The following is a 25,393-nucleotide window of genomic DNA, read 5'->3' on the forward strand; positions in this document are numbered from 1 at the left end:
CATTTACTTTAAAACATGTATGCAGTCAATAGGTGTTTGCTTTCATGAAGTGGGCAAATACGTTACTGGAATACACTGTACTCTTTTAGCACAGATTAGAAAACAATAACGTTACATCAGGTATGTGTCACAGTAGTTTAACGAATTCTTATTCAGCGCAGTCACTGATTGCCAAGCAATCATTACCTTTGTGTTGATGTACAGACCCTGCATGTCAAACAATTAAAAATGCAGATTTTTCATTAAGACTTAACGCATTTAAGCTTGAAATGATTACCATTGCTAGCCCGTTGCTTTATTGTTAGTATTTCCTCTCCAGACAGCCTTGCTTTCTTCATTGCTGATGTAGCTCTGGGACATCCTGACAGACTGGGTAATAAAATAAACATGATTGTGATGCAGTGCTGTTTGCGTTTCAGCTGTACACATCCATACACATGCATTTACAATTCAATATATATATATATATATATATATATATATATATATATATATATATATTGGTGCTACCTGCAATCTAGCATGCAAGATGCAATATGTTTGTTTAAAATGCTATGCATAAACACAACATATTGTCCCCAAGACTATGCACTGCATGTCAATGACATCCACTTTCAAAAAATTCAATTCCATCTGTAGATCTAAACTTTAAGGGTTATGCTGCGCCTACAAGGTCATTTTGGAGATTTCTTGAGTCCTTTTGAAAATCAACATTAATTAATGCTGTTGTTGTCTTTCATTCAGTGAGACAATATTATACTAGCAGGAAACAACTTAGTTGTGGGTAGAACAAGTTAATTTATTGTTATTTGAAGTTTCTTACCAAATGTATACCATTTTACCCTTTCAGAAACTTTGCCTTTAGCTTCAAGATAGTGTTAAATGGTTTTCTATATATATATATATATATATATATAAACTGACTGTGTCCAGAGAGGTCTCACATGTGTGATAGCTTACCTTCGATGTGTTAAAAAGCTCCCGCTAACATGTCCTGACCCATCACAACCAGGTGTTGGACAGGACATGCCATCTGTCTTTCCTGACTTCCAGGAGAACTGTGCTCCATTCAAGTAGCCATCTTTCTGTCTTTTGGCTGCTAGAGGGCACCCTGAAGCACTGCGATGTGATGCGTATTTCCCAGTCACATGACCCTGCCCATCACACCCAGGAACTGGACATCTTGGGATTGCAAGGATATAACATGCCTGTTAGTGTTATGTGAGTTCAAACAGATTGTTTTTTATGAGCTAGATTCTCCAAAGCTTTTTTTTTCTCCAATTCTTTGTTAGCTTGATTTTTTTTTCTAGAAAGGAACAACACTACGAATCAAATCAAATCAGAAATAAACAACTCATATATTTAAAGGCTTGTGAGTAAATTGTCTTGTGTTGCTTTTACAATTGTAATTGGTGTTATTTCCTTTTATGAAAAATGTGAGCATAACAATTAACGATGAGAATCAAACCCAACAAGTCTATGGACCCTGTTCACAACACTTTATACAGTATAAAGAATGAGCTTTGGTTTGTTTGTTTAGATTTATATTTATAAGGGAATGTCATATTTACATGAATTATTTGAGAATCTGAACAATAATCTCCAGTTTAAATACCAGATCATAAGATTATAAACTGCTTTATTATGAGCTGATTTGCTTCTTGATTTGTAAGGAGCTTTAGGAGGGCACATCCCGATTGCCTATACACAGTACCAATAAGGGGATGACTGTTGTATCTAACAGTAAGCTATAGATCCTCCAGTGTCACTATTTCTGCATACCTGATTGGCTCTTGGTCTTCTTTGTCCTCTTTGCTATGTGCTATCTTTATACCACTCTTCTTCGCTCTGGGGCAACCTGAAAGACTTAAGAAATTAACTTAAAATTAATCATTTAAACCAAGAGAGGATGATGGTGAAGGTGGGGTTGGCAGGTGGCTTTATGGCAGCATTTGACTACTTATAAAAATCTTAAAAGGCTTTCAAAAATCAAATTGCTGATTTGGCCCTGAATCACAACAAGACTGCAACACCAAATTCAGGGACGCAGTTGAGTTAAAAGGAAGTATATATATATATATATATATATATATATATATATATATATATATATATACACACACACACACACACACACACACACACACACACACACACAAAAGTGGACAAGCACAATGTTTGTTTTTTGCAACATTTACTGTATGTATTGTATCACTGTAATAAATAATTACACCAAGTACATATACAAGGATACTGACTTGGGTTCAAGGCAGTTTATTTACAAAAACTGAAGAAAAGTGTTTCGATCCAAAATGTTATTGGCTGGGTAAAGTGCATATTTGGCTGCCAGAGCCAATCAGTCAGGAATGCAGGAGGTAAAAACCAGAGAAAAAGCCAAAACAGTCATAACTGGTATGAACTGTGCAGAATGAAAGTCGAACGATTGTGGCCTGCCGTGGCAACACAAATCACGCTATGGACAAACTTGGTTTAAATCTACTAAAGCATGAGCATAGTATTTACCTTCGGTGTGAAGCATAGTTTCCAGTGATGTGCCCTGAGCCATCACAGCCAAGGGTTGGACACCTGGGATTAAAAATGTAAACACACCAAGTTAGTGTCTGGAAAGTGGAACGAGGAGCATAAACACTACAGCCCACATAGTGGTTTAACTTACTGTGTGCATATTCCATTCATATTTCTCCTGACTGGAGGAATTATGCTTTTTTCAATAAAGCAAGGCCATCTTGTATTTCCATGCTTTTGTTTCACACTCTTAGGCCATGTCCATACTACATAACCAAGCTCAAGAATCGTACTTGAAAACGTTCTTATTAATCCAGCTCAAATCGCCCACACGGAAGTACCATTTCATGTTGTCATTTAATGAGCACAAACACTATTAAAATAGTCTGGTTACAGTGGACAATGGGACTTAATACGATAATATCCCACCATGCACTGTATTTTAGGTTTATGGTTAAAGGAAAGGGCTTGTAACCAGGAGGTCCTTGGTTCAAATCCCGGCTCACTCACTGACTCATTGTGTGACCCTGAGCAAGTCACTTCACCTCCTTGTGCTCCGTCTTTCGGGTGAGACGTAATTGTAAGTGACTCTGCAGCTGATGCATAGTTCACACACCCTAGTCTATGTAAGTCGCCTTGGATAAAGGCGTCTGCTGAATAAACAAATAATAAAAAGAGAAAGAGCTTCTTAGCATGAGCTTTGTTTTTTAAAAACACAAGGTATCAGCAGATTTTGACTTGAAAGTGTGCTCAGGAATGCTCATAGCACATTTCAATGTATGAACTATTTAAAAGATTAAAATGTACAGTAAGTATGCCAGCACTACATATTTTGTCGCTGGGTTACATGTATTAATTTTTTCCACTGAAGTAACTATTGTACTTTATTTACTTACGAAGACCAAAACGTTCTATCTTCTATACCCTCACCACTTTCTGTGTAAAACCGTACCAACTACTCTGCCCGCTGTCATTATCAAGTATTAGCTAGGGCTTAATCCTTTTAGGATTCTAAAAACCTCACGTTTCCCAGAACCCTTCTTTGCTCTTGGCTAAACAGATTTGGCTCCCTCAAGGCTAGATATATTTCTACCATCGTCCTGTGCTCCTTTGGCTTTTGTTGGTTATTGCAGTCTAGTTACAACAGCTCAAACCAGTATATAAACTGTGAGTATTAGTTTTACAATAGTGTATTTATTTTTTAATTGAAGTATTTCTAGTTTAAAATTTTAAGAGATTTCATGATATGGCCTTCAATAGTGGAACCAATCACTACTATAAAAAGTACAACATAACATCAAACTACAATAGTGGGAGAAATCATAATCTTGTGTTATAGTGCGAAGAAATACCATATTTGAATCTGTTTATTGTGTAAACCATGGGGCAATTACAAATTTCCAGAAAATATCTTCAATTGGTGGAGATTATTGATTATCTAATAATTTTTTCCATTGTAAAAAATAAAAAATAAAAAATTGAGGAAACATTGATTCATTAGACAGATTATTGTCTGCTGAGAATGCACACCTCACAAATAATGAGAACTACTATAATTACAGTGACAAAAGTACAAAACAATGCAGTTTCTCACCCCCATTCAGGTTGCAGACCTGTTAAAAAACACCCTATTTGTGGTTACCCCAAAAATCTACCCTGTAAAACCTAAAAGGAAACCCTCTAAAACAGCAAATATACAGCATATTAGCCAAGGTTGTCTAGTGTTCAGTGTACTAAATCAATTTAATCTTGGTCAACTATTACTATTTACTATTTCATTATTTACAACAAGTGCTTCTTTAAATGAGTAAAAACAATTGTTAGGGTTTACAATGTAGAGCCATCTTAAAGCAATAAGGTACTAAATGCTGCTAATGTTCTGCATCATGACCTTTGTTGACCTCATATACTGTACCATCATATCTGAATGCGACTGTGCACCAGAATAGGCATATTTATGAGAAGTAAATTGACACTAAATATGCAAAAGTTATATCTACAATATTTGTAGTTTGTGAAAAAAATAGTATTAGATGCAAGTCCAACACACAAGCGATCATGAAAGCAGAGGTCACTGCCATATACTATTTGGTACTCTGGTGCCTTTAGCCCTCTACCGCAAACCTTATATTCTAGTACTGCACCGGCTAAAGCAGCCACAAATAAAGTATCACTCAACGAAAAGGGTGTTCACTTTACTCTCCATGATACACTGTTTGTACTGTTGCTGCTACCAACAGAGTAGCTTGTTAAAAATAGATGTTACACCTGAGCAATATAATTCATTTCAGATAAAAATATAAGATAGATATTAGAATTTTTGTCAGGTAAAACAAATCCTCTGAACTGGCACAGCGTCACATTCTACAAAATGTGGGACGACTAGCAGTCCAGCCTCCAACCACTGCTCACAGTGACACTGGGTGCTCAAGAAGGCCATCACTAGGATTTTAAAATCACTTCTCTGCTGAGAAATGTCTATCTTACTGTTCAGAATTCATGTATACAATGAAAGCTAAATTCTATATTACAGCTGTGGGTACTGGCAAGTCATGGCTAATCAATAAAGAAGTTGCAATTTTGCATTGTGGATTTCAGTTGTCATGGTGTGAAAAACGCTGGAAAAGCACACAGGAATCTATAGATATGGCCAAAAGTTTTGCATCACCCTGTAGAATTAATTCATTTTGCTTCATAAAGTCGAATGAAACCTGCTGAATAATGTTACGCTAACATATTGAATTACATACCACTTTGTTGTTTTGTGACATTTTGAAATCTAACATGAAATACTGTACTACTATTATGGCTTCCGGTAGACTTGCGATATCATTTTTTAGTTTCTTTGATATTACATGATGTAAAAGACCTAAATTATGTTCATATAGTTTTATTTTTTTTAAATGACATCTCAATCCTACAATTCTGGGTGGTGCAAAACATTTGGCCATGGCTGTATTTACTGTTACCCTTCGTGTCTGAACCTCGGTTTGGAATAATCGGAATACAAACAATGCAGTCATTTTGAAAACATGTTTATCAAGGACAGTTGTTTCGCATTGCAAATGGTATGAGTTGTTGTAGCAATTTATTGATATGTTTAAACCATAAATAACAAGTTGTTTTTCAGATGTGAAGCCATTAAACACACAGCAGTCCTTTAACCATCTTGAATACCAAGGACTTGAAGACCAGTATACTTGTCTGTGGATGAAATCAACATTGAGGGTTTGTCAAAACCTTATCCTATGTATACATGTCTTTCTGGGCATAGAACGTATGGCTCAACACTTTTGATGTTTAATAGTAGTTCCTGGCTAGAATATCTGTATTTGTGATTCATAATAGGTTAATAGGTTGCATATAGGGTGTCTTTTATTATAATGTAAATAATTTTGCATAGTTTGAACAGACAGAACCAATCCGCTTCTCTTTGCAGTCCTCTCACCCAAGAAGACCTCTCTTTTACAGCAAGGTATGTATTATATTTTTTCAGATTGGAAATAACTAATCCAGCAATAAATAACAATGGAAAAGGACCAACAAACAAATAATCAAAACTATTATTTTCCATAATGACCAGAGTAGATATACAGTATGTTACTTAAAAAAAAAAATTCTATTGTGGTCCAGACATACAACTGTGTTAAAGTTGCTATATAAATGATTAGTGACTCAGGATAGGTGGATAGAAATAATGCAAGAACTGGTCATTGTGTTTCAAAAAGAAAGGTTTAGCATGGTACGCAGTACACAGGAGGCAGTCACAGTAACCAGACAGCAAGCCACAGGACGACAGCTAACATTTAAACTGTATTCAATGCAGCAGTAAAATAAAAGCATTTTCTTTTAAGCCTTACTTGAGTTCTTGTGAGTTACTGGCCATCATGCTTCGAATACTCTTATCGGCTAAGGGACAGCCAGCCAGACTGTAAGAAATAAACACAAAAATTTTAAAAAAGAGCCATGGCATTTCAATTAGTAAAATAAAGCCTTGTGACACCATCAACTGAATCAAGACCACATAATACACGAAAAACAAAAAATGTTGTAGAAACCCGATGGTGCCAGCGCGGTTTAAAAGAATGGGTGATCCTCTGAAGAGGTCAGTTACATTTCGTTCATATGGCACTTCCACTTAAACGCCTTCCACTCACACACATTTGTTTTTGTATTTATTAGCAAATATAACTGATGTAATGCAAATTACACATACCAGAGTTAACCATTTACATTGATTTTATGATTGGTAAATAAAAGATGCATCCCATAATATACTTGCATTTAGGACAGATATTTTCACAGGAATAGTTCTGCATGCTTCTGTTTGTACAACATCGCATACTCAAAGGATTGCTATGGAGAGTTAACGCTATCATGCGACAGCATTGTTGAGGTAAGCTGAAAACAATAAATTGAAAACACAGAATCCACCATGAAAAATGAAGTCACACCTTCTATGTGAGGCGTAATTACCAGTCACATGACCACTCCCATCACACCCAGGTGTTGGACATCTGCCATCAAAAAAAAAAAAAAAAAAAAAAAAAAAAAAAACAGCCAAAAGAGTAAGCATGTTTAAACCGGTTTTCTGTAGCTTCATTGTTTCCAGTTTAGCTTCACTGTCTGCAATGGGCTTTAAAGCATCCCATGGAAAAGCTGAAGCATGAACAGGATAATATGAGAATGATGATTTTTACTACAAAGCATCAGAAATACAAATAAGCCAATACAGACTACCTGACAGCTTGCAAGAATAATATGCTGAATACAGTATGTAACATGCTAGTAGTGCAAAGGACATAGCACTTTTTTCTTGTATTAAGCAAAATAATAGAAGGAATACACATAATATGTATAAAAAATGAAACTGCACCTCCCCAAATGCTTACGTTATCAGATCCTTTTTGCTCTCTTTGCACTGTGTGTATTTTGGCTTGGGACTGGGGGGGGTGGACTCTGCAAGGTAGCACCGCTCTTCTAAGGTGTCTTGAAAAGGATCTAAGTCTTCAGTCTAGGGGCAAATTAAAGGAGAAATTTTAATAATGAAGAGTTACTTTGGTCCAATGGAGAATTTGCTAAACTCACTATAGTTAATAAGTGCCATCTTTTCTATATCCTGAAGAGTAGCTACAAATGTAATTTCTACAGCTAGTTTCACAGACCCTGATTAACAGTAGCATTGGACTACCTTACCTAAGGTAACATGATTATTATTATTATTATTTGTTTATTTAGCAGATGCCTTTATCCAAGGCGACTTACAGAGACTAGGGTGTGTGAACTATGCATCAGCTGCAGAGTCACTTACAATTACATCTCACCCGAAAGACGGAGCACAAGGAGGTTAAGTGACTTGCTCAGGGTCACACAATGAGTCAGTGGCTGAGGTGGGATTTGAACCAGGAACCTCCTGGTTACAAGTCCTTTTCTTTAACCACTGGACCACACAGCCTCCTACATTAGGTAGTCTAGGAAACGTGCTAATTAGGGTCTATGAAACCAGCCATTTTTGAACTTCTGTTTCCATGGTTACCTATTGAATATTCTTTCCAGAGTAATATACAGCACATTGTTTCTATGGCTTTGGTAGTGTTGGGTTCACCATATTGTGTGCACTGGGTTTTTATTACAAGTTGATTAATTCTGCATGTATTATTGTTTGATCTAATAAGGACCTCTTTGACAAATTTTGTTTATTGATCCGTGTACATAAAAACAAATCTGATTTGTCAGTGGAATTCATTATTCATGCAGATTAATGATGCCACATCCCATTAACACTTTGGCTCTGCTTGCACAAGCTTTGCAGTTCAGTGGATAGAGGAAAGCTATTTCCTCAAAGGTTCACAAAGTAGGTCAGTTTCTGAGCAAGGACTGTTAATTCAGGGTCACCCCCATAACCACAGCAACGCCACACACCATCATCTGTTGAGAGATACACTGTAAGTGCTGTTTTACAGCCAATTTGTAATTAAATAATGATCTTAGCAGAAACAGCAATTGAGAATGATACATCAAATGCAAGGTGTTTGAAAACAGTCAGCAGCCTAACCCATCACTACATAGTATTTCCACTAGATGGCACTCTGGTAAAAAATAAAAATCTCTCCCTGTTTTTTTTTTTTTTTTTTTTTTTTTTCATCATTGTTGTACAGTATATTTCACATTGTAGTTCTGAAGATTTCAAAGGCTTCTTTTATGCTATGTCTTTTTTGGTTTGTGAGGCAAACTAAAAACAAAAACCTCCAAAAAAACTAAATGTTTTTTTGGCCATGTCTTAAAATATACATTTGGTAAAGCCATCACATATCTAACGCCACATGATTAAAAGTCTAATTATTAAATCTGTAAATTATTCAAATTAAAAAAAATAAATACAAATAAATAACTAAATAAATAAATAACAATTCTATTGCAGAATTGATTCAGTAAAGCAAAACTGAAAACCTATGTCATGGAGGAATATTTAAAATATTTTGTAATTGAATTGCTTTAAAGAGTGCATAATACAGATTGATAACAGTCACTTACCAGCCCTTATAAGAGAAGAATTTTAAAAAGGTGACTCTCTGATCTCTCAATATTTTTTTTTTACAAAATTATGAAAAGGCAGTGTTTACTGTAGCTCAAATACCTCTCTGGGGTCATCCTCGTCGACCCTTCTGGGTTTTATTTTGGTGTAGTCGACAGGTAGGTCCCAGCAGTCCGTCTCGTTCATTTGGTAGCACCTGCTACTCATCATGGCCTGACGCTGCGGAGACATTGGCTCCAGAGGTGTCAGAACAGCACAGCTGCCATCGCGGCCTCTCTGCTTGTTCATGCTCAGATCCAGCGTTCCATTTTCATCCACTTCAATATCAGGGTTCTGCCAAAGACAGAACAAACCGTATTATCATCAGTTCCCAGCTGCCCGGCAGCATCCTTTCAATGTACTGCTTCTGTTACACACAGCCTCAGCAGCTTAACCCATTACAGGCTGAAAAAACTGTTACATGTGGGCCCTGAAAAATAAGAACAAGGTCAAAATGCATGGACAGTTGTATTTGTAGAACTGGATGCTGCAGTGGTATGGTCTGTAAGCCTGTTGCGTTTTATTGTGAAGAGATCTGCATTATATTGCAGCTTAAGAGCTCCCAAATTAAATGTTGGTTATATGTGGTGGCATAACACAAAAATGACAGCACTGCAGCACAGCAGCAGACACTGAGCAGGCAGTCCTTAAAAAGAGACTAATATTTAGGAGTCTAGTGTAAGGAATCAAGGATAAGAACAGGGATCATTCAACAATAATCATTATGTTTCACCTCCTTTCTCCCACAGCTTCGCATCTTGTATCATTCAGCCATTTTTACCAAATGAAAAGCTCAGCTCAAAATAATTTCCCTGTCTCTGGTGTGGGGCGAAATAATTCCTACACCCCTAATATCACAAGGACCATTTAACAAGGGTAGATGTAAGCCTACAATTACATTTTTAATAACACAACAGCTTCTATTAATTTGCAAATTATATACGACTGTAACTGGGGATCTACTCTTATTTATTATTTTTCCACCTTAAAAGCACTTTGCCATGATCACTCTGCTTAAACAGATTAATCTCACAAGGCTCAATGGAGATCGGCAAATCAGTCCTTTTTAGCCAAAGAGAGCCCTCCAAAACTGTGACTCCATTCGGCTGTCCCCCGGGGCTGTATTTCTCTTCATTACGATATGGCTCAATAGATCCATATCCAGTTAACTGTGCCTTGGAATTGTGCATGCAGCTGCAGAGACTTGAGTTTGAAAGGTTACAACTGAAAATGGCCTTTCACAGCAACTTATGAGAAAACAACACAGATGCTGACTCACAGACTGCAAGCATTGGTAAACGCCTGCTAATCCGCAGTGGTATCCATCGAGCAATTAAAATAAACAAATATGTATTAATGCTTTTTTTATTAGGAACCACAGAATCAGTGACTCCGTAACACAATTCATCTTCTGGTAATTCTGAGATGTCATTTTTTAATATCTTTTGGCCTTTTCTATTTAATAATTTTCTTCGTATTATTATTATTTATTTCTTAGCAGACGCCCTTATCCAGGGCGACTTACAATCGTAAGCAAATACATTTCAAGTGTTACAATACAAGTAATACAATAAGAGCAAGAGTAATACAATAATTTTCTACTGATTAATACGTTTTTCACTCCTGAGAACTGAAAATCTTGTGCGGCTACTGCCTCTGCCCTAAATGGCTTCCCTGTACTGACACTGCTATTTGAGAGCTAGTTGTGTGTGTGACTTGGAATGTTTTGTAATACAGTCGCCTACTGCTATGGAATTAGTCTGTGGGCACTGTAGTGAATCTCTGCTGGACCTTGAAATCTAGTCAGATACACATTATTTTCAGTCACCAGTCTTCTCCAAGGTGCATTACAATCTTGTTCCACAGGTGATAGCCCAGTGTGATCAACCAGGTAATGAGACAATTAATAATATCTCATGCAGAAGCTACCAGCTAATACTGTACAGCCATACTGGCGTTACAAAAATACTACTGCTGCTGCAAATTGCTACTTTGCACATAATGGGGTCAGTTGATTAATCTGTATAGTGGTTTATCTAAACTGGCTGAATACAAAATAAAAAAAAGGACCAAACATTTCATTTTACTTTAAGACAAAAGAGTCTCTAAATACTAAATGCAGACTTCCAGGCACTATTGAAGATGCTGGATTTCACAAAGGACCAGCAATCGCTGATGAATAAGTGCTTTGAAATCCTGGCCTGTGATTGGTTAAAACCTCATCATAGGAGGAAAAATAGATTGAACTATTGCCCTAACATCCTTACACCACCAGGCAATAGTCTCTGTCTGTCATGTGATTGGTTCACATCACTGTCAGTCCCGCCACTTTTCAAAGGAATGGCTTTCTCCCCTGCACTCTTCACAAGAGAAAATGGCTGAACATCGATTCTGTGAGTTAACAGAAAATTAATTACAAAACATACTACAAAAGAAAGATGCTCTAAACACAAAAATGGTGATTAAAACATCACCATCACTGTTTACTGACGTCACCTCACTGTTTACTGAATTCAAACAAATTAATCTCGATGAAAACAAATATGACGGGCGGGATATAAACTGGATTATGCAGCAGTGGCAAACCAGACAGAGGCAGAGAAAAACATTGCTAACTATACGGTATGGACTTCAAAAACATTTTCACAGTTATTTATTTATGTTATTTATTTATTTATTTATTTATTTATTTATTTATTTACTTATGCTGTATCAGCTATATTTAAACACAATATATAAAGTCCTATTGATTCATATATTAAATATGTACTGCAGACTCAGCCATGGTGGAAAATTAAATACCCTTCAGGGTGCAATGCCCTCAGCCTGCGGCTACGGATATTATAGCCCCCTGTCGGTAACAATAGTCTTCCCAAGGGTCTATCATTTTCCACTATAACCCTCCTCTCCGCTGTCCGGCATAGTAATACTAAAAAATCTAAAACAAGTAATCCCAATGGGAATTTGGTCTTTTTAAAAGCATTTTTATTATTATTTTTATTTTAGTAAATGTAACACATTTTCACAGAACAACCATTCTTTCAGACCACTGTCAGTCACATACCTAAAAACACAAGACAGCTGAGCTGCGTTTCCATCGTCGGCTGTTTAATCTACCATTACAGCTACGTACTTGGCTTGCTTCCTGTACTTCTGCATCTAGCAGAACCTGAGGCACCGAAGGGATGAAGCCATTCAGAATCTTGCTACAGGTACCCAAGAATACTGTAGCTATTGACATGTAATTACTTAACATGCTGTCATAGTTAGAAATAATTCCACATAATTACCTCTATTTGAGGAATTGCTGCCTTCATTGTGCCCTCTGAATGCAAATTTTTGCTTGCCAAGGTAAACATCAGAATCAATCAAACGTTTAGAACCTCACAATGATTTTTTTGTTACTTGCTCATTGTGATGTATTGTATCCCTACGTTTCTGCTCATCCAGTTGAACATCAATCTAGGTTTGTCCAAAAGTTTTGAGTGTAACAGTGGTTCACAAGTGACTTTGGGAACGCACATGTTTTTGTGCTGACTTTGACATCCTAGGTTGCTGTAGCCAGTGCTGTTCCATATCACCTTTTCTGTACTGAACAAAATACAGTTGCAGCAGTATACCTTTTTTTTAATTGACAGCTACCGATAAGCCACGAATACCTGTTGGAAGTGGCGAGTATATCCCTTCCCTTCCTGTGTCAGTTTAGGTATTTGTGGTGTATACCTCAATTTTTCTGAAAAAGTTCTTGAAAATTGATTCGTAACCAAATCGACTACTATGTATCAGTTGTCTTATGACATTTGGATACTAATGAGTGCCAAAAAAATACAAAAGAAAAACGAGGGAAACGCAGATCTTTTCAAGAAACCTGGGGGACTTTGTATAAATGGATTTGAATATGTGAAGGATCGCCTTTCACTTTGTCACAGCCGCCACTGAATGTTTAGTTTTTAAACGCTGCAATACTAGTTCAGATTGTGATAGTTCTAATTGTGTTCCTTTTCGTAAACGAGGCCCTTATCTCTGAACGTTAGCTAGAGAGAGAGTGTGGCACAATGCAGATTTAATGGAAGGTACGAGAATAAAATATATTTCTGGAAACGCTGAGGTTTCCCCACAATTTAAATACCGGTATGTAAGATAAATACAGTTTTGCTATTAAAATGGTACTATAGTACTGTATTAGTATAAGAAAATAGTGTTTTAAAAAAGTAACTTCAGCTTCCAATCACTTAAAATATGCTGATGATAATGTAAACACCAAGCTACAGCAAGTCCCAAACTTTAAACGTGTTACTGTTGTTTATAGGTAAGAACTCAACTTTATTAAGAATATACTGTGTTGTTATGTTTAAAGCAAAATATTACGATAATGTTCATTGTGGTAATTGTTTATTTGTTAATTTTAAAATGTTTAGTAAAACGTGGCCTGTTTTTTTTTTTTATCTTGTTAGTACACAATCAATTAATCATTAATCTTGCTAATCAGTTTTTTTTTTCTTTTGTGGGGGGGGGGGGAGGGGGGGTTGCAACCCAGTATAAATCTCAACACTTCAAAGATGCAACATATTTCAGTAAAATCAAACACCCATAGGGTTGCCACCCCGCCGGTATTTTACCGGACTGACCGGTATTTTTATGTACTTTGACCCCCTGTCCGTTTTTTTGGAAGATGTCTGGTAATTGTAAGCATTCTAATCTATTGGATATGTTCTTAAAAAATGTGTTGCAATAAACAATTTAATATAACATGTTGTGCTTGTATGAGTGAAATTCAAATACTATAACACAGCGATGTGTAAATGCACCAGAAAGAACTGAGGTAACTACGTAAGCCACCAAAACGCTGTGCCGTTATGTTTTTCTTGTGTGCTCACCGCTGTGTGTTATCTGGTATGAGCATGCGCGCTGCTGTTAAGTTTGACAGCCCTCTGAATGAAGAAGCGCGAAAACTATTAAGTAGCATATTGTAACGTTAGTCACAATGGCAGAGACAAATGAAGAAGTAGACAATAGGAGGGGATGGGGCGTCCGGTATTTTCGTATCTCAAAGGTGGCAACCCTAAACACCCAATAAACTTTGCATCCCACCCAGAGGGAGAACACAAACGTAAAAACGTTAAGTGGGGTTGGCATTGCAGGGGAGATGAAGGGAGGTTTCAGTTCCGAGTGACTGTTTTGTAAACATTATGAATGCTTATTCACCGCTCTACCCAGTTAGAAAATTGACTTTTCCTGCATTTTTTTAACGCAAGACGTAGCACATTTGTTTTAAGTACTTGCCCAGAGGACTACTGAGACACAAGCTATGTTTCCATCAACAAGACGAACACATTTCTAGCAAACTTGCAAAATTACGAACAAAAAATATATATGCGAATCTTAGAAAATCATATATATGCGAAACCGTAGAAAATCAGGTTTCCATTAAACTGTATTCTAGCGAACAAACAGCTCTAAGTAATGATGTCACAAGCTTAAAAAAATGGTTATCGCACAAATTTTCTTGATCCGAACAAAAACTAAATTTTTGATGCCTTCCCATCCATTTGTTTCTATTTACTCACTAGACTACTGTATAAACTCTAGAGAATAGCCAACCTCGCTGAGCATTCTGGTTATATAACGTGTAGCTGGACTGAAAATGCACCAAGAAGGAATATATATATATATATATATATATATATATATATATGTACCCTCCGGAGATAGCTGCACCAAAACCTAAAAGAAGATATTTCAATCCTGTGGGAAAATGAAAATTTTTTTTTTGAACGGTCAGGGGTGGAATTAAAATATACAGTGGCCAGAGATCATGCCAAAAAATGGTGTAAAAAGATGACAAAAATATTAAACATGTCTGCAGCAGAAAATATGTTTGTAAGAGAAGCGAAAGAAAACAGGATGGTCAGGTGTGTGTCGGCGTTTGTAAACTTGGACCAAAAAGACGCACAGAATGAGCTCTGTCTTGCCTACAGTTTGGCAAAAGTGGTTAAAATTTACAACAGGTAACATCTTTAAAGAAATGGCCACAAAAGTCCAATCCAGTTCCTCTGCCTTCCAAAGACTGCACTGTAGTGCATAAACTATTGCAGGAAACAATGAGAAATTTGGTGACTGCCTTTTCAGCTAAACCCTGAAATCAGCGGAAGATCTACCCTGTGCAGAATGTGTGCTGAAAGCACTGACCAAAGTGACACGAGTCAACTTATTATTTACCATCGTTTTTTAACCTAGCAGAAATATCTGGAGGCTGTAATGCAGAAAATATAAGTGCAGCCATATTCAGTTGTTTGGAAAATTAACAAAATGATGATCCAGTACAGAAAATGGTGTGGTTTAAAAGTGCATCAGTAATGCTATCACAGCATTATGAGGTATGTTTATTTTATATTATAATTCACAGGGCAGGAGCCAGGCTACCTCTTAGTTAGCAAAGATTGAACCATATAAGAGAGGGCCTGCTGTTTGCTAAGACCGAACATATAGAAGGGGGGTCCCCACCGTTTGGGGGACCAGACACACAGGGAAGATCCCCTGCACATAAATAGAAGCTTGAGAACCTGAAAGAAAAGGGGTAACTCTTGCTCGGAGAGCAGCCCTCAATGTGAATTATAGACTTCCAAAGCTGCGACGAAGACGCACCCCCAGAGAACCTGAAACAAGAAGAGAGCCTCGTGTTATGAAGGGAGAGCTCCTACAGCCAGGTTTAGCAAGAATAAGCTTAGCCCCTCAGATAGCGAGTGTAGTGATAGATCATGAGATGCTAAAAGGATGAGTTTGGCTGGGGTCCCCTCTGACTCGTGGAGAACCCTCCTGTGGAGGTAAAGGAAGCAGAGCTTAATCAGAGTTGGAGGTTTGGAGAAAGTAAGATCACTAACCCCCCAAATAATGGACACCGACTCCCTGCCAATGCATACATTTAAGAAAGAACATGAAAGAAAACATTTAACATAACAAAGAAGGTTAGAAACTGGTTCCCTACTGACTACGTGAAGATCCTCCGCTTAGTGCAAAGGAAAAAAAAAACAACTTTCTTTTTTAGGGGGAAAATCTTTGGTGGCCCTGGTGGAAGGGTCATCCCCACTCCGGACATACTAGCAATAGACTGACGTGCAGAAGATATCTCAGATGGGGAAGAATGCATGTATGATTCAACTGCTAATGAGGTCCAGCGCCCCATATTTTTAATTAGATGCTGGTTAATCTTTGCTCTTGCTGCTGATATCGTTGATTATAGCTGATGCAAGACGTAGAGTCCTTTGTGTGTACTATAAAAGCCACAATCCAGTCCTGGTTGAATGGGGTCGGATTAATCCTGTTTTGAGAGCGGAAAGTCAAATAGGTGGTTCAGCCGGTGGAATAAGAGGATCTGGTGGAAGGGGCAAGTGCTGCAGCCATGTATGCTTGCTCTGTATTGATACGTTTGCTGATAATTGGGTTCAGTTGAAAATGAGCTGGTTGAAATGGGGTGTCACTGCTGGAGTTGGCAGAGCTCCAGACTGTGAAATCTGGAAATCTGTAAATGAAAAAGTGCGTCAGCTGCATTATTATAAACGCCTGGCGGATGGAAAATTATTTGATACTGAAATCCATATTAATTGCAGCAGTAATTGCATGATAAAAGGTGAACTGGAATGGCCTTTATTGATAATATGAACTGTAGATTTGTTATCACAGAAGAAAAGTACTGATATATTTGACCAATGATGACCCCATAGATGTGCTGCCGTGACTATTGGGTAAATTTCGAAAAGAGCTGTGGATTTTAGATGCAGTGATAGGTTTTTGATTTATAGTGACCATGCACTAGAAAACCATTGATTGTTTAAAAAAACTCTGAATCCTGTTACTTTAAATGTGTTGATATATCTGTTTTTGCTAACCAAGAGCTGTGACCTGCCAATTTAATTTAATGCATTGCATCTGATATGGTAATGTACTGTAGAGAGAATTGATCATGAGGAATGTGTGAGTTGATGCTGCTGGTGCTTGACCCCCGTGGTGCTGATAGGTCAATGACAAGATGCTTTTTTCCTGACATTTTCTGATTGGCGATGCCAATGGGGTTAATCCTGAATATTGGAAATCGAGGAGCTGCAAACGGGCCAACCAAAATTTTTTTAATCTCTTTTTGATCAAGAGATTGTACTGTCTTGGGCCCTTGGTAGCAGAATGGAGGTTTTTGCTTTGAAAGGAGGAGGGAGGGATTTGATTGGGTCTGGTTGAAAACCCATTTTTTTAGTCCATCAAGTAAATAGTTGACGAATATTTTATCTGGATGATCAAGAAGTTTATGTTTCAATAATGGGAATATTAATAGGAGTGGAGACTATGAGTGTTGAGGAAAGTCACTTTGGAGCTACTGGGCAGATGGCTTTTGAAAGGGCATCCCCGCAGAAACTGCACATATGGATGTTTTTGCATTGTCTCATCGAGCAGATACCAAAATTGAAATTGTTACATATTTGCTTTCCTCCTGCGTATCTGATTCTTCGCCCAAATTTGTCTTCTCTTGTAGATTGCTCGGGTAGGGCTGAAGAATGGATGGAGTTAGGGATCGAGATTCTGTTAGAGAAACGAGGAGGCGAAGGCAAGGATGAATTCCCCCAGGGTTAGATTTTTCAGTAATCTGGGGTCTCTTGATATCAGCGTGACTGATAAATCTCTGCAATCCACCACTCTATGGACCAGAAATTCAGATGTAGCCATTAATAGATAAACCAGATTAACGTCCTTACCTTTGATTATGCTGCGCCGGATCTGCTGGAATATTGAGTGATGACGAGCCGTGGTTGAGGCGAATTAACCATGTGCTGTTGCAGATGCAAGGTTGTAGACTGGAGGCTCTACTGTGGGGATTGAGGTTGGTATATAACCAGAAGTGACGGTAGCTACTGCACCCGCTGTATTAATGGCAGGAATGGAGGAAAATACTGAAACTGCGGAAGCTTGCTTCTCTCGCTCCATGTTGGACACTTGTTTATCCATATTGCTGAGTTTGGAATTGACTGAGGATAAGGTATCTGCGAATGGTTGCATGAATGCTTTTATTTAATTAAAAATGCAAGAATGTTCCTGTTCAGTTTCGCTGGCTGGAGCGGCTTGATGGTGTGATGGTCTGCCTGCTGTCTGACCTGGGCCGCTGAACAGCTGAGTGCAACTGGGGAGTTTTCTTGGGTGAAAAAATAGGTTCTGCTGAGATGGATTCACAATAGAAAATGAAAAGGGATTCTCAATTGCTCCCTGTTGGGATTTCTTTATGAGCTTGTTGAAAGTCCAGTTCTTAAAGTACAGAAACTCAGAAGAGATATCTTGAGTTTGGAGCTGCTTGGATCTGCGAAGATTAATTCCTTGAACGGCGGGTATTGGTATGGTATCCTACTCGGGAGGCACTTGTTTGGCTGTTGCTGGGAAGCCTGATAGAGGAAAGAGAGGTGTGATAGTGCTCTGATACATTTTTATCCACCCCTATCGAACATATATATTTTTTTGTTTGCTCGCAAAAATTAACCGAATTTGGCCTGTTTCCATCATAGTTGTCGAGTCTTTTTTTATACGCATGAGTTTTAGAGCATAAAAAGAGTTTAATGGAAACATAGCTAATGACATCAACTAGTCCTCATCAGATTTAATTTAATAATCGGCAAGTGTGAGTTTCTAACCCTGATTGTTATTTTTTATTCTTATTTTTTCCTCAATCAAAAGTGAGGAATACATCATATGAATTTAAAAAATCTACAACGTACTGTATTGAAATCGAAACTTAAGGGAGTAGCCACATGTGACCCACAACCTGCCTGTCAACAGACACGTCATGATTAAGGCCTTGTCCACACTACATAACCGATCTGGAGAACTGTACTCGAAACCATTCTAAATAATCCAGCTCAAAGCATCCACACTGAGTACCGTTTCATGTTTAGTTGGGCTTAATGCGTACAAACACTATTAAAATAGTTTGGTTACAGTTCCTAGCAGCGCAACGAACAGTAGGAATTAATATGATAGTATCCCACCATGCACTGTAATTTATTTTAAAATAATGTGCTAGTATTTTGGAAAAAGTAAATTCGAACACACACACACACACAAGTAGGGCTTGGAAGTTATCAGGTTTCATTTTTAGTCAGGTGACGTCCCTTTAAACAAACTGAGCTGATTTTGTTTAATAATTAAACTCAGAAAAAGTTGTTAATTACAAAACAATCTTTGTTTTTACCGTCATATCTTGCCTGAACCTAATTCTGGTCCCTTAATTTTATTTCAAACAGAGCTGACAAATTACGTGAATTGTTCATCCCCGACCCTACTTTTAATTCGCATTTCATTTTTGCAGTCGCCTAATTTAACGTTTTGCTTTTGATATTTTCCCCACTAATGTAACAGAGATGCCCAGACAGATTATTATTTTTTTTTTTTAAGCATAACAATTAATACCTTGTGTGGCATGTACACTGATAGCAAGTCTTTCAGGTGCCTACTCTGAGTATTTCGCCAAACATATCACAAAGCAGATTTTTTTTTTTTTTTAATATAAACACACCATTATTATCTTCATTTAGACCTTAGCCGTAAACAATAGTTTGTGCAAATCCCATATTAAACAACCTACTATTCAATATTTGAAATTGATTAGTTGTTGGGTCAGTTATATAAGGCAGAGCTCACAGCTAATTATAAGTAGCCTGTGATACATATTCTGTGCTTATCAGGCAACGTAATGCAGATTTTAAATATGTATTTGCAAGGAGTGTTTAAATAAAAACCCTGGACTGTTTAGTGATTGGAGTGGAACACCTCAGAGGAGACATGCTTCCTGTATGGAAGGGAAGACACACCCTACTATACATGATTAGAGGACAAACCTCCATAGCAACAGAGTTGGCTGTCTGGCCCCAAAGCATTTGCTGAAAGAGATGCATGGCAACAGCAGGCTCGACAATGATTTACTTGGCAGTGACCTCTTTTCAGTAAAATCAAAAGCCTCCTTGACAAAACCCGCCAGTGGTTGCAGCAATTTTTTTGTCTTTAATATTTTTCAAGTCACAGTATTTTATTTAAAAAAAAAAAAAAGGCATGCATAAATCAAAATATACAAAGCTGACCTTCTATGTTTCACTCAGAAAAAAAAAACAACCCACGTGAACGCAAATTAAATTTTCAAGGCTGCTGTCTACTCAGTTTTCTGGCAGCTCTCTCCTCTCTTGAGGACAGTGACAGAATAATAACAGAAGTACAAACAGTCAGCGGGGAGAGGAAATTCCTTGCTCAAGGCGGCTTCCTCTGTTCTGTATACAGCATTCTGTTTAGTGGAAGCAAAAGTACCTTTCACTGGACAATGCTGTCGACATCAATATAAGACATTTAAAAAATCAGCTTTATTTTGGTCGCTAATATACAGACATGCCTTTATCATCCATAAATAAGACATATCTGGCTCAGTATGTGCTGCTGCGATTCATTGTCTGCTTGCTGCTTTTCAAATAAAAAATCATTTTAAAAAGCTCAGACAGTAATTAATTAAAATACTCTATTCCCATTCTGTCGCATATCAACAGCTGTGAAAACAGTTACTTTAACAATTTATTTCTGAAACAGGCTTTAAAAATTAAGCTTAAATGCCTTCTGAGAAAATCATCTCTATCAATTAAAATAACATCTATTTGATAGAGTCGCCCTGGATAAGGGTGTCTGCTAAGAAATAAATAATAATAATAATAATAATAATAATAATAATAATAATAATAATAATAATAATAATAATAATAGAGCATTTTCAAAAACCTTTAAATGCAAAAAATGCCTGACAAAATATACTAATTTACAATCCGCAGAAATCAAATCATCTGTAGGTCTTCTTGCCTGCTTGTCCATTTACATTTCTTCAATCATTGCAGGATAACTAATATATATATATATTTTAACAAACATGCCATTTTTCAGTGGTACAATCTGATTCACAATGACAGGCCCCACTCCGGCGCTACAGTACAGTAAGTGTGCAGTTTTACCCTGGAGCATGGGTCCTGAGGCTTGGTGCAGAGGTTCTGTGGCATCTCGCGGCAGCGCGTTGAGAGGTTGAGGATGGCGGTAGCTGCCATGTGGGCGGCCTCCATGTCGTGCGTGTAGTCGAAGCTGCTCTTGCTGCAGGTACTGCTGGCACTGCTGCCTCCTCCTCCTCCACAGCTCATGCTGCTGTTGCTGCTGCTGCTGCTGGGAGCATAACTGCTCGTCGTGCTGCTTGCTGAACTTGAGTTCTTACAGTAGTGCTTGGCTGGAGGGACAGGCGACACAAACTGCTTTCAATGGTTTACACTTTCCAAACACACACAGAAATACATAGATATTCATCTACAATAACTGTGTACTTATCTATGTATCTGCCTATCTATCTAGACTACAGGGCTTTCTCATTATCATTTCAACTGGAAAAAAATAATTTGTGCGGTGGTGGTATTGTGAGTTTCATCTACAATATATATATATATATATATATATATATATATATATATATATATATATATATATATATATATATGTATAGGTTGCTTTATATAATTCCTAACCATCTTTTGAACACTTTACTACAATAGATGTTGTACCTGCATGGAATCTATTAAAACCAGTTTATTTAATATAAACCTTGGTAAGATAAAAAGTAAATGAAATAATTTAAGACTATACAGGGAAGACTTTTATTATGCATATCCAATCGCTTTTTTCCTTTTGAAAAGAAACAAATCTTCCGTATGAAAAATGGTCCTATAATTTACCAGTTATCATGCAATTTTCTTTTAGTTATAAATCTTTAGGACAGAGAGAAAACATATTTAACACATAAAACAGATACTGTTTCTTCACATTTTACTAATTTTACAAAAACAAAAATGATTATGGCTAACCCTTTACAGGAAGTTCTAATCTAATTACTGTGTATTTGCATAGTAATTACTTAATAAATACATGTGTACTTACTAATTAGGAAAAAAAATGTTATCATGCATAGTTACAATGTACTTACTGTGTAAATCTTTTTGCACGATATATGTAAGTACACAATTGTATCAGAAAAGGGTTAGGGGGATAGGGATAGGGATAGGGATATATCATGCAAATAAATGTACACATTAAGTACATTGTAACTATGCATAATAGCATTGTAACACATGTAGTTACTAAGTAACTACTATCTAAATACACAGTAATTGGAGATGCTTAATGTAAAATGTTACCTAATTAAGTAACTTAGATGCAAAACCAAAATTATATCTAGATGTTTTTTTTGCATGTGTGTACGTGACAATGGAATGTGCCTTTTGAATTTTTAAAGCAAAAGATCTAATTTTACGGAGAAAAAAAACTGGCATCAATAATATATGCACAGAATGAACATAAAGCAAACGAATCTCCATAATCCAGACTTATTCTACCCAGCAGAGACTTCTTAGAACTTGATATATGTCTTAGTGTCTGATAATAAAATGCATTAGATGAGCCTGAGAATGTAGCTTAAAAAAACAAAGCCATGACATCAGTAACAGAGACTCTAATTTCAGTAACTGGGACTCATTTCTCAAAAGTTCCAAACACAAGATGCCAGAGATCTGTGTGGTTACATTGTGGCCTGCTTACAGGTCCACATAAAGCTCCATATAGTACCACTACTTTCTCTTTTGTGAGCACTAGTAGTATACTCTTTCTAATTTGGTGCAGTACCTTGTCCGAGTACCCATTTATTTTTCTTGTTACATCATTAGAATAAAAATAATTAACTAAACCTCTAGTGTGTATACCAGGCATTCTCTGAGTATTTTTTTTAAATCAATATATAACCCTGGGGTCAGATTTTTTTGCTTTGACAACAGAACTGCTAATGTTAGAAAAACTAGTAACAAGAAAAATCACGTGTTATTATTTTTGTAAATAGTCAAAAATGGTGCAAACTGCCCTTTGGCGTAAGGACAGATGTGTTTTTTTGTTTTACTGCTACTACATGTAGGTTAGCTGTTGATTGTGTCTCCTCCGAAACAGCCTGGAGCCTCATCACAATCAAGTGAGATACCCTTCCATCAGGTGAAATGCACCTCTGTTGCCCTTTACTTGAATTCATGCAAGGTATACCCTGTAAAAGTGCTTTACACTTACAAGCATTCTCTGAGTAGCCACGAGAAATCGTAATCCAGTCAGTTCCTGTCATGACTATTGCTACTATTTTGTAATTCAATTGGACCACTTACTACTTTGTACAGCGAATGACCAATTACAAAGATTTGCTGGCTTATATAGTGTGTGTTATGGCTGGTATGTGTTTTGAAAAAGTATATGCTGTGTTATGTGTTACTTCAGGTATGTGCTGGTACATGTAAGAGCAAATAATTGACAAGTCAGCTATAAAATAAAAGATGATGCAATAACTTAAAAATCCATTTACTCTAAGGTTTACCAGGTAGTTTGAGTAATGACAACGTACAATTCATACCATCGTATCCTTTGGGAGATGCATCCCTGCCTTGGACTTTGGGAGCAATGGCTCGTTTTCCATAGACGCTGTTGTCAAAACTGTTATACTCAAACGTAGTCTTGGAATACTTCTCTAGTTCCTTTGCCAAATTGGAGCGAGGTGTTGTGGTGGAGACATTATTTTTATAGCCATACTGTGGGATTTCCAGCTGTTTTACAAAGCACATAGGCCTGGAAATAAACCACAGGTGTGAGCTATATAGTGCATCCTGGCATTTAAAACTCTAATATTATTATGTTTAACTCACAGAACAAGAAGCATAGGTATAAAATAAACCTAAAAAAAACAAACAAGTGGAGGGAGCTAGCCTCTCATGCCTTTGACCTCTGGAGCCCTGGGTTCGAATCCAGTTTAGGTTCAAGTCAAATGAGTTTGTTAGTCTCAACCTAGCCCCAAGTGGACAGCAGTGCACAAAATCATGTCCCAAAATCACTGGCAGTCTCTGTATGAGAGAGGCCCATGACTGAATGCAGGAAGTGTTGAGGTGCGATCACAGGGCGTGAGATAAGCTCTCATGGCACCCTGTCTGCACTGACAGCAGTGCCGTTATTGTCCGTCACACACACGCACACACACACGCACACACACACACACACACACACACACACACACATTATATATATATATATATATATATATATATATATATATATATATATATATATATAATAAAATGGTATTGAGGTAAGCACAGATATTAATGGCACAGGGGGTTGTGGGATTGATAACTACAAACTCGGTTGAACTCAGTCTAGCTGCAGGTTGGTCATTTCTTTAACTGAATTTAACCAAAATGACCATGAGGGAATGGGGTACTGTTTTGTCCCATGGAGCCCAATTGACTGTAGATATAAGGCACAAGCAAAATGCTTTTTTTTTTTACTAATGTTTGCTCCTTATAGAGCACCCAAGCATGGATTAACCCTAAAACCATTTTTTGCTATAAATGTGAAGGTTATGTAGAGGTTTGTGCAACAGAAAATGGTTGCAAGAGTGTTACATGACATGAGATGCTCATGCTTCATTTAATTTAACTTCCACCCCACCTTATAAATAAACCAAAAATAATAACTACACATTTAAATTAAGCAACTTCTCATTTTATGTCCATTCCAAACATTTCATTTTGTATTAATATTTTATGCAGGTGTCTATAGAAGACAGGCATATAAATACAATTAATAATTTGTATAAATAATATAGCATATCCCCTTGTAAACAAAGAGACGATGCTGGACACACACACACACAAATAAAAGCCCATTTATAAAATGTATTTTAATAAATGCATGCTTAAAAGACCATAATATGTCAAATGAAGGTGCTGAATATGTTTCAGGTGAGTATACAATAGCTGTTTTAATATACAATATGCAAAGCAGCACACTACTAACAAAATACACATGCAGAATAAAAATCGGTTCAGTACCTTAAAACACGGTCTGATGCTTGGTTGGATTTTGTTTCATCACAGCTGTGATGTTTTTCTTGAGCCTTAGCCAGCTTCTCTGCAGCAGCAATGGGACACCCAGACAGACTGCAACAGCATTAGCACAATTGAGTTGTTACCAAAGGGCTAGCTGTAGCACATCGCATACTCAATGACAATCTCTCAAACACCAGATACTGTATTAGTGCCTCTAAAGGACAGTAAAATAGAAGTATACATTGTGCTAAATTCAGTAAAATGATTTCAGTCACAAATTCTATACTGAACACCAATGAAACAATTTTCTATATGAGCTAATGCTTATATATATATATATATA

General features: G+C 37.0%; 1 protein-coding gene across 19 annotated transcripts in view; it reads right to left on the reverse strand.

The window, feature by feature from the left end:
* Nucleotides 1-25,393, reverse strand: part of LOC117403113 (myelin transcription factor 1-like protein) — a 102,471-nt gene that overhangs the window by 8,094 nt on the left and 68,984 nt on the right. For 12 of the 19 annotated variants that reach the window (XM_059023599.1, XM_059023608.1, XM_059023602.1 and 9 more), the window contains 11 exons: nucleotides 25,054-25,161; nucleotides 23,574-23,794; nucleotides 21,115-21,377; nucleotides 9,164-9,394; nucleotides 7,419-7,540; nucleotides 6,981-7,043; nucleotides 6,387-6,455; nucleotides 2,524-2,586; nucleotides 1,783-1,866; nucleotides 961-1,182; nucleotides 278-369 (listed from right to left, as the gene is read on the reverse strand). In XM_059023599.1, coding sequence (XP_058879582.1) covers nucleotides 278-369; nucleotides 961-1,182; nucleotides 1,783-1,866; nucleotides 2,524-2,586; nucleotides 6,387-6,455; nucleotides 6,981-7,043; nucleotides 7,419-7,540; nucleotides 9,164-9,394; nucleotides 21,115-21,377; nucleotides 23,574-23,794; nucleotides 25,054-25,161 — 1,538 coding nt within the window. The remainder of the gene's footprint in view (nucleotides 1-277; nucleotides 370-960; nucleotides 1,183-1,782; nucleotides 1,867-2,523; nucleotides 2,587-6,386; nucleotides 6,456-6,980; nucleotides 7,044-7,418; nucleotides 7,541-9,163; nucleotides 9,395-21,114; nucleotides 21,378-23,573; nucleotides 23,795-25,053; nucleotides 25,162-25,393) is intronic. The other 7 variants (XM_059023609.1, XM_059023603.1, XM_059023592.1 and 4 more) reach the window with 5 other exon arrangements.

Source organism: Acipenser ruthenus, chromosome 5, assembly GCF_902713425.1.
Source record: "Acipenser ruthenus chromosome 5, fAciRut3.2 maternal haplotype, whole genome shotgun sequence".
NCBI lineage: Eukaryota > Metazoa > Chordata > Actinopteri > Acipenseriformes > Acipenseridae > Acipenser > Acipenser ruthenus.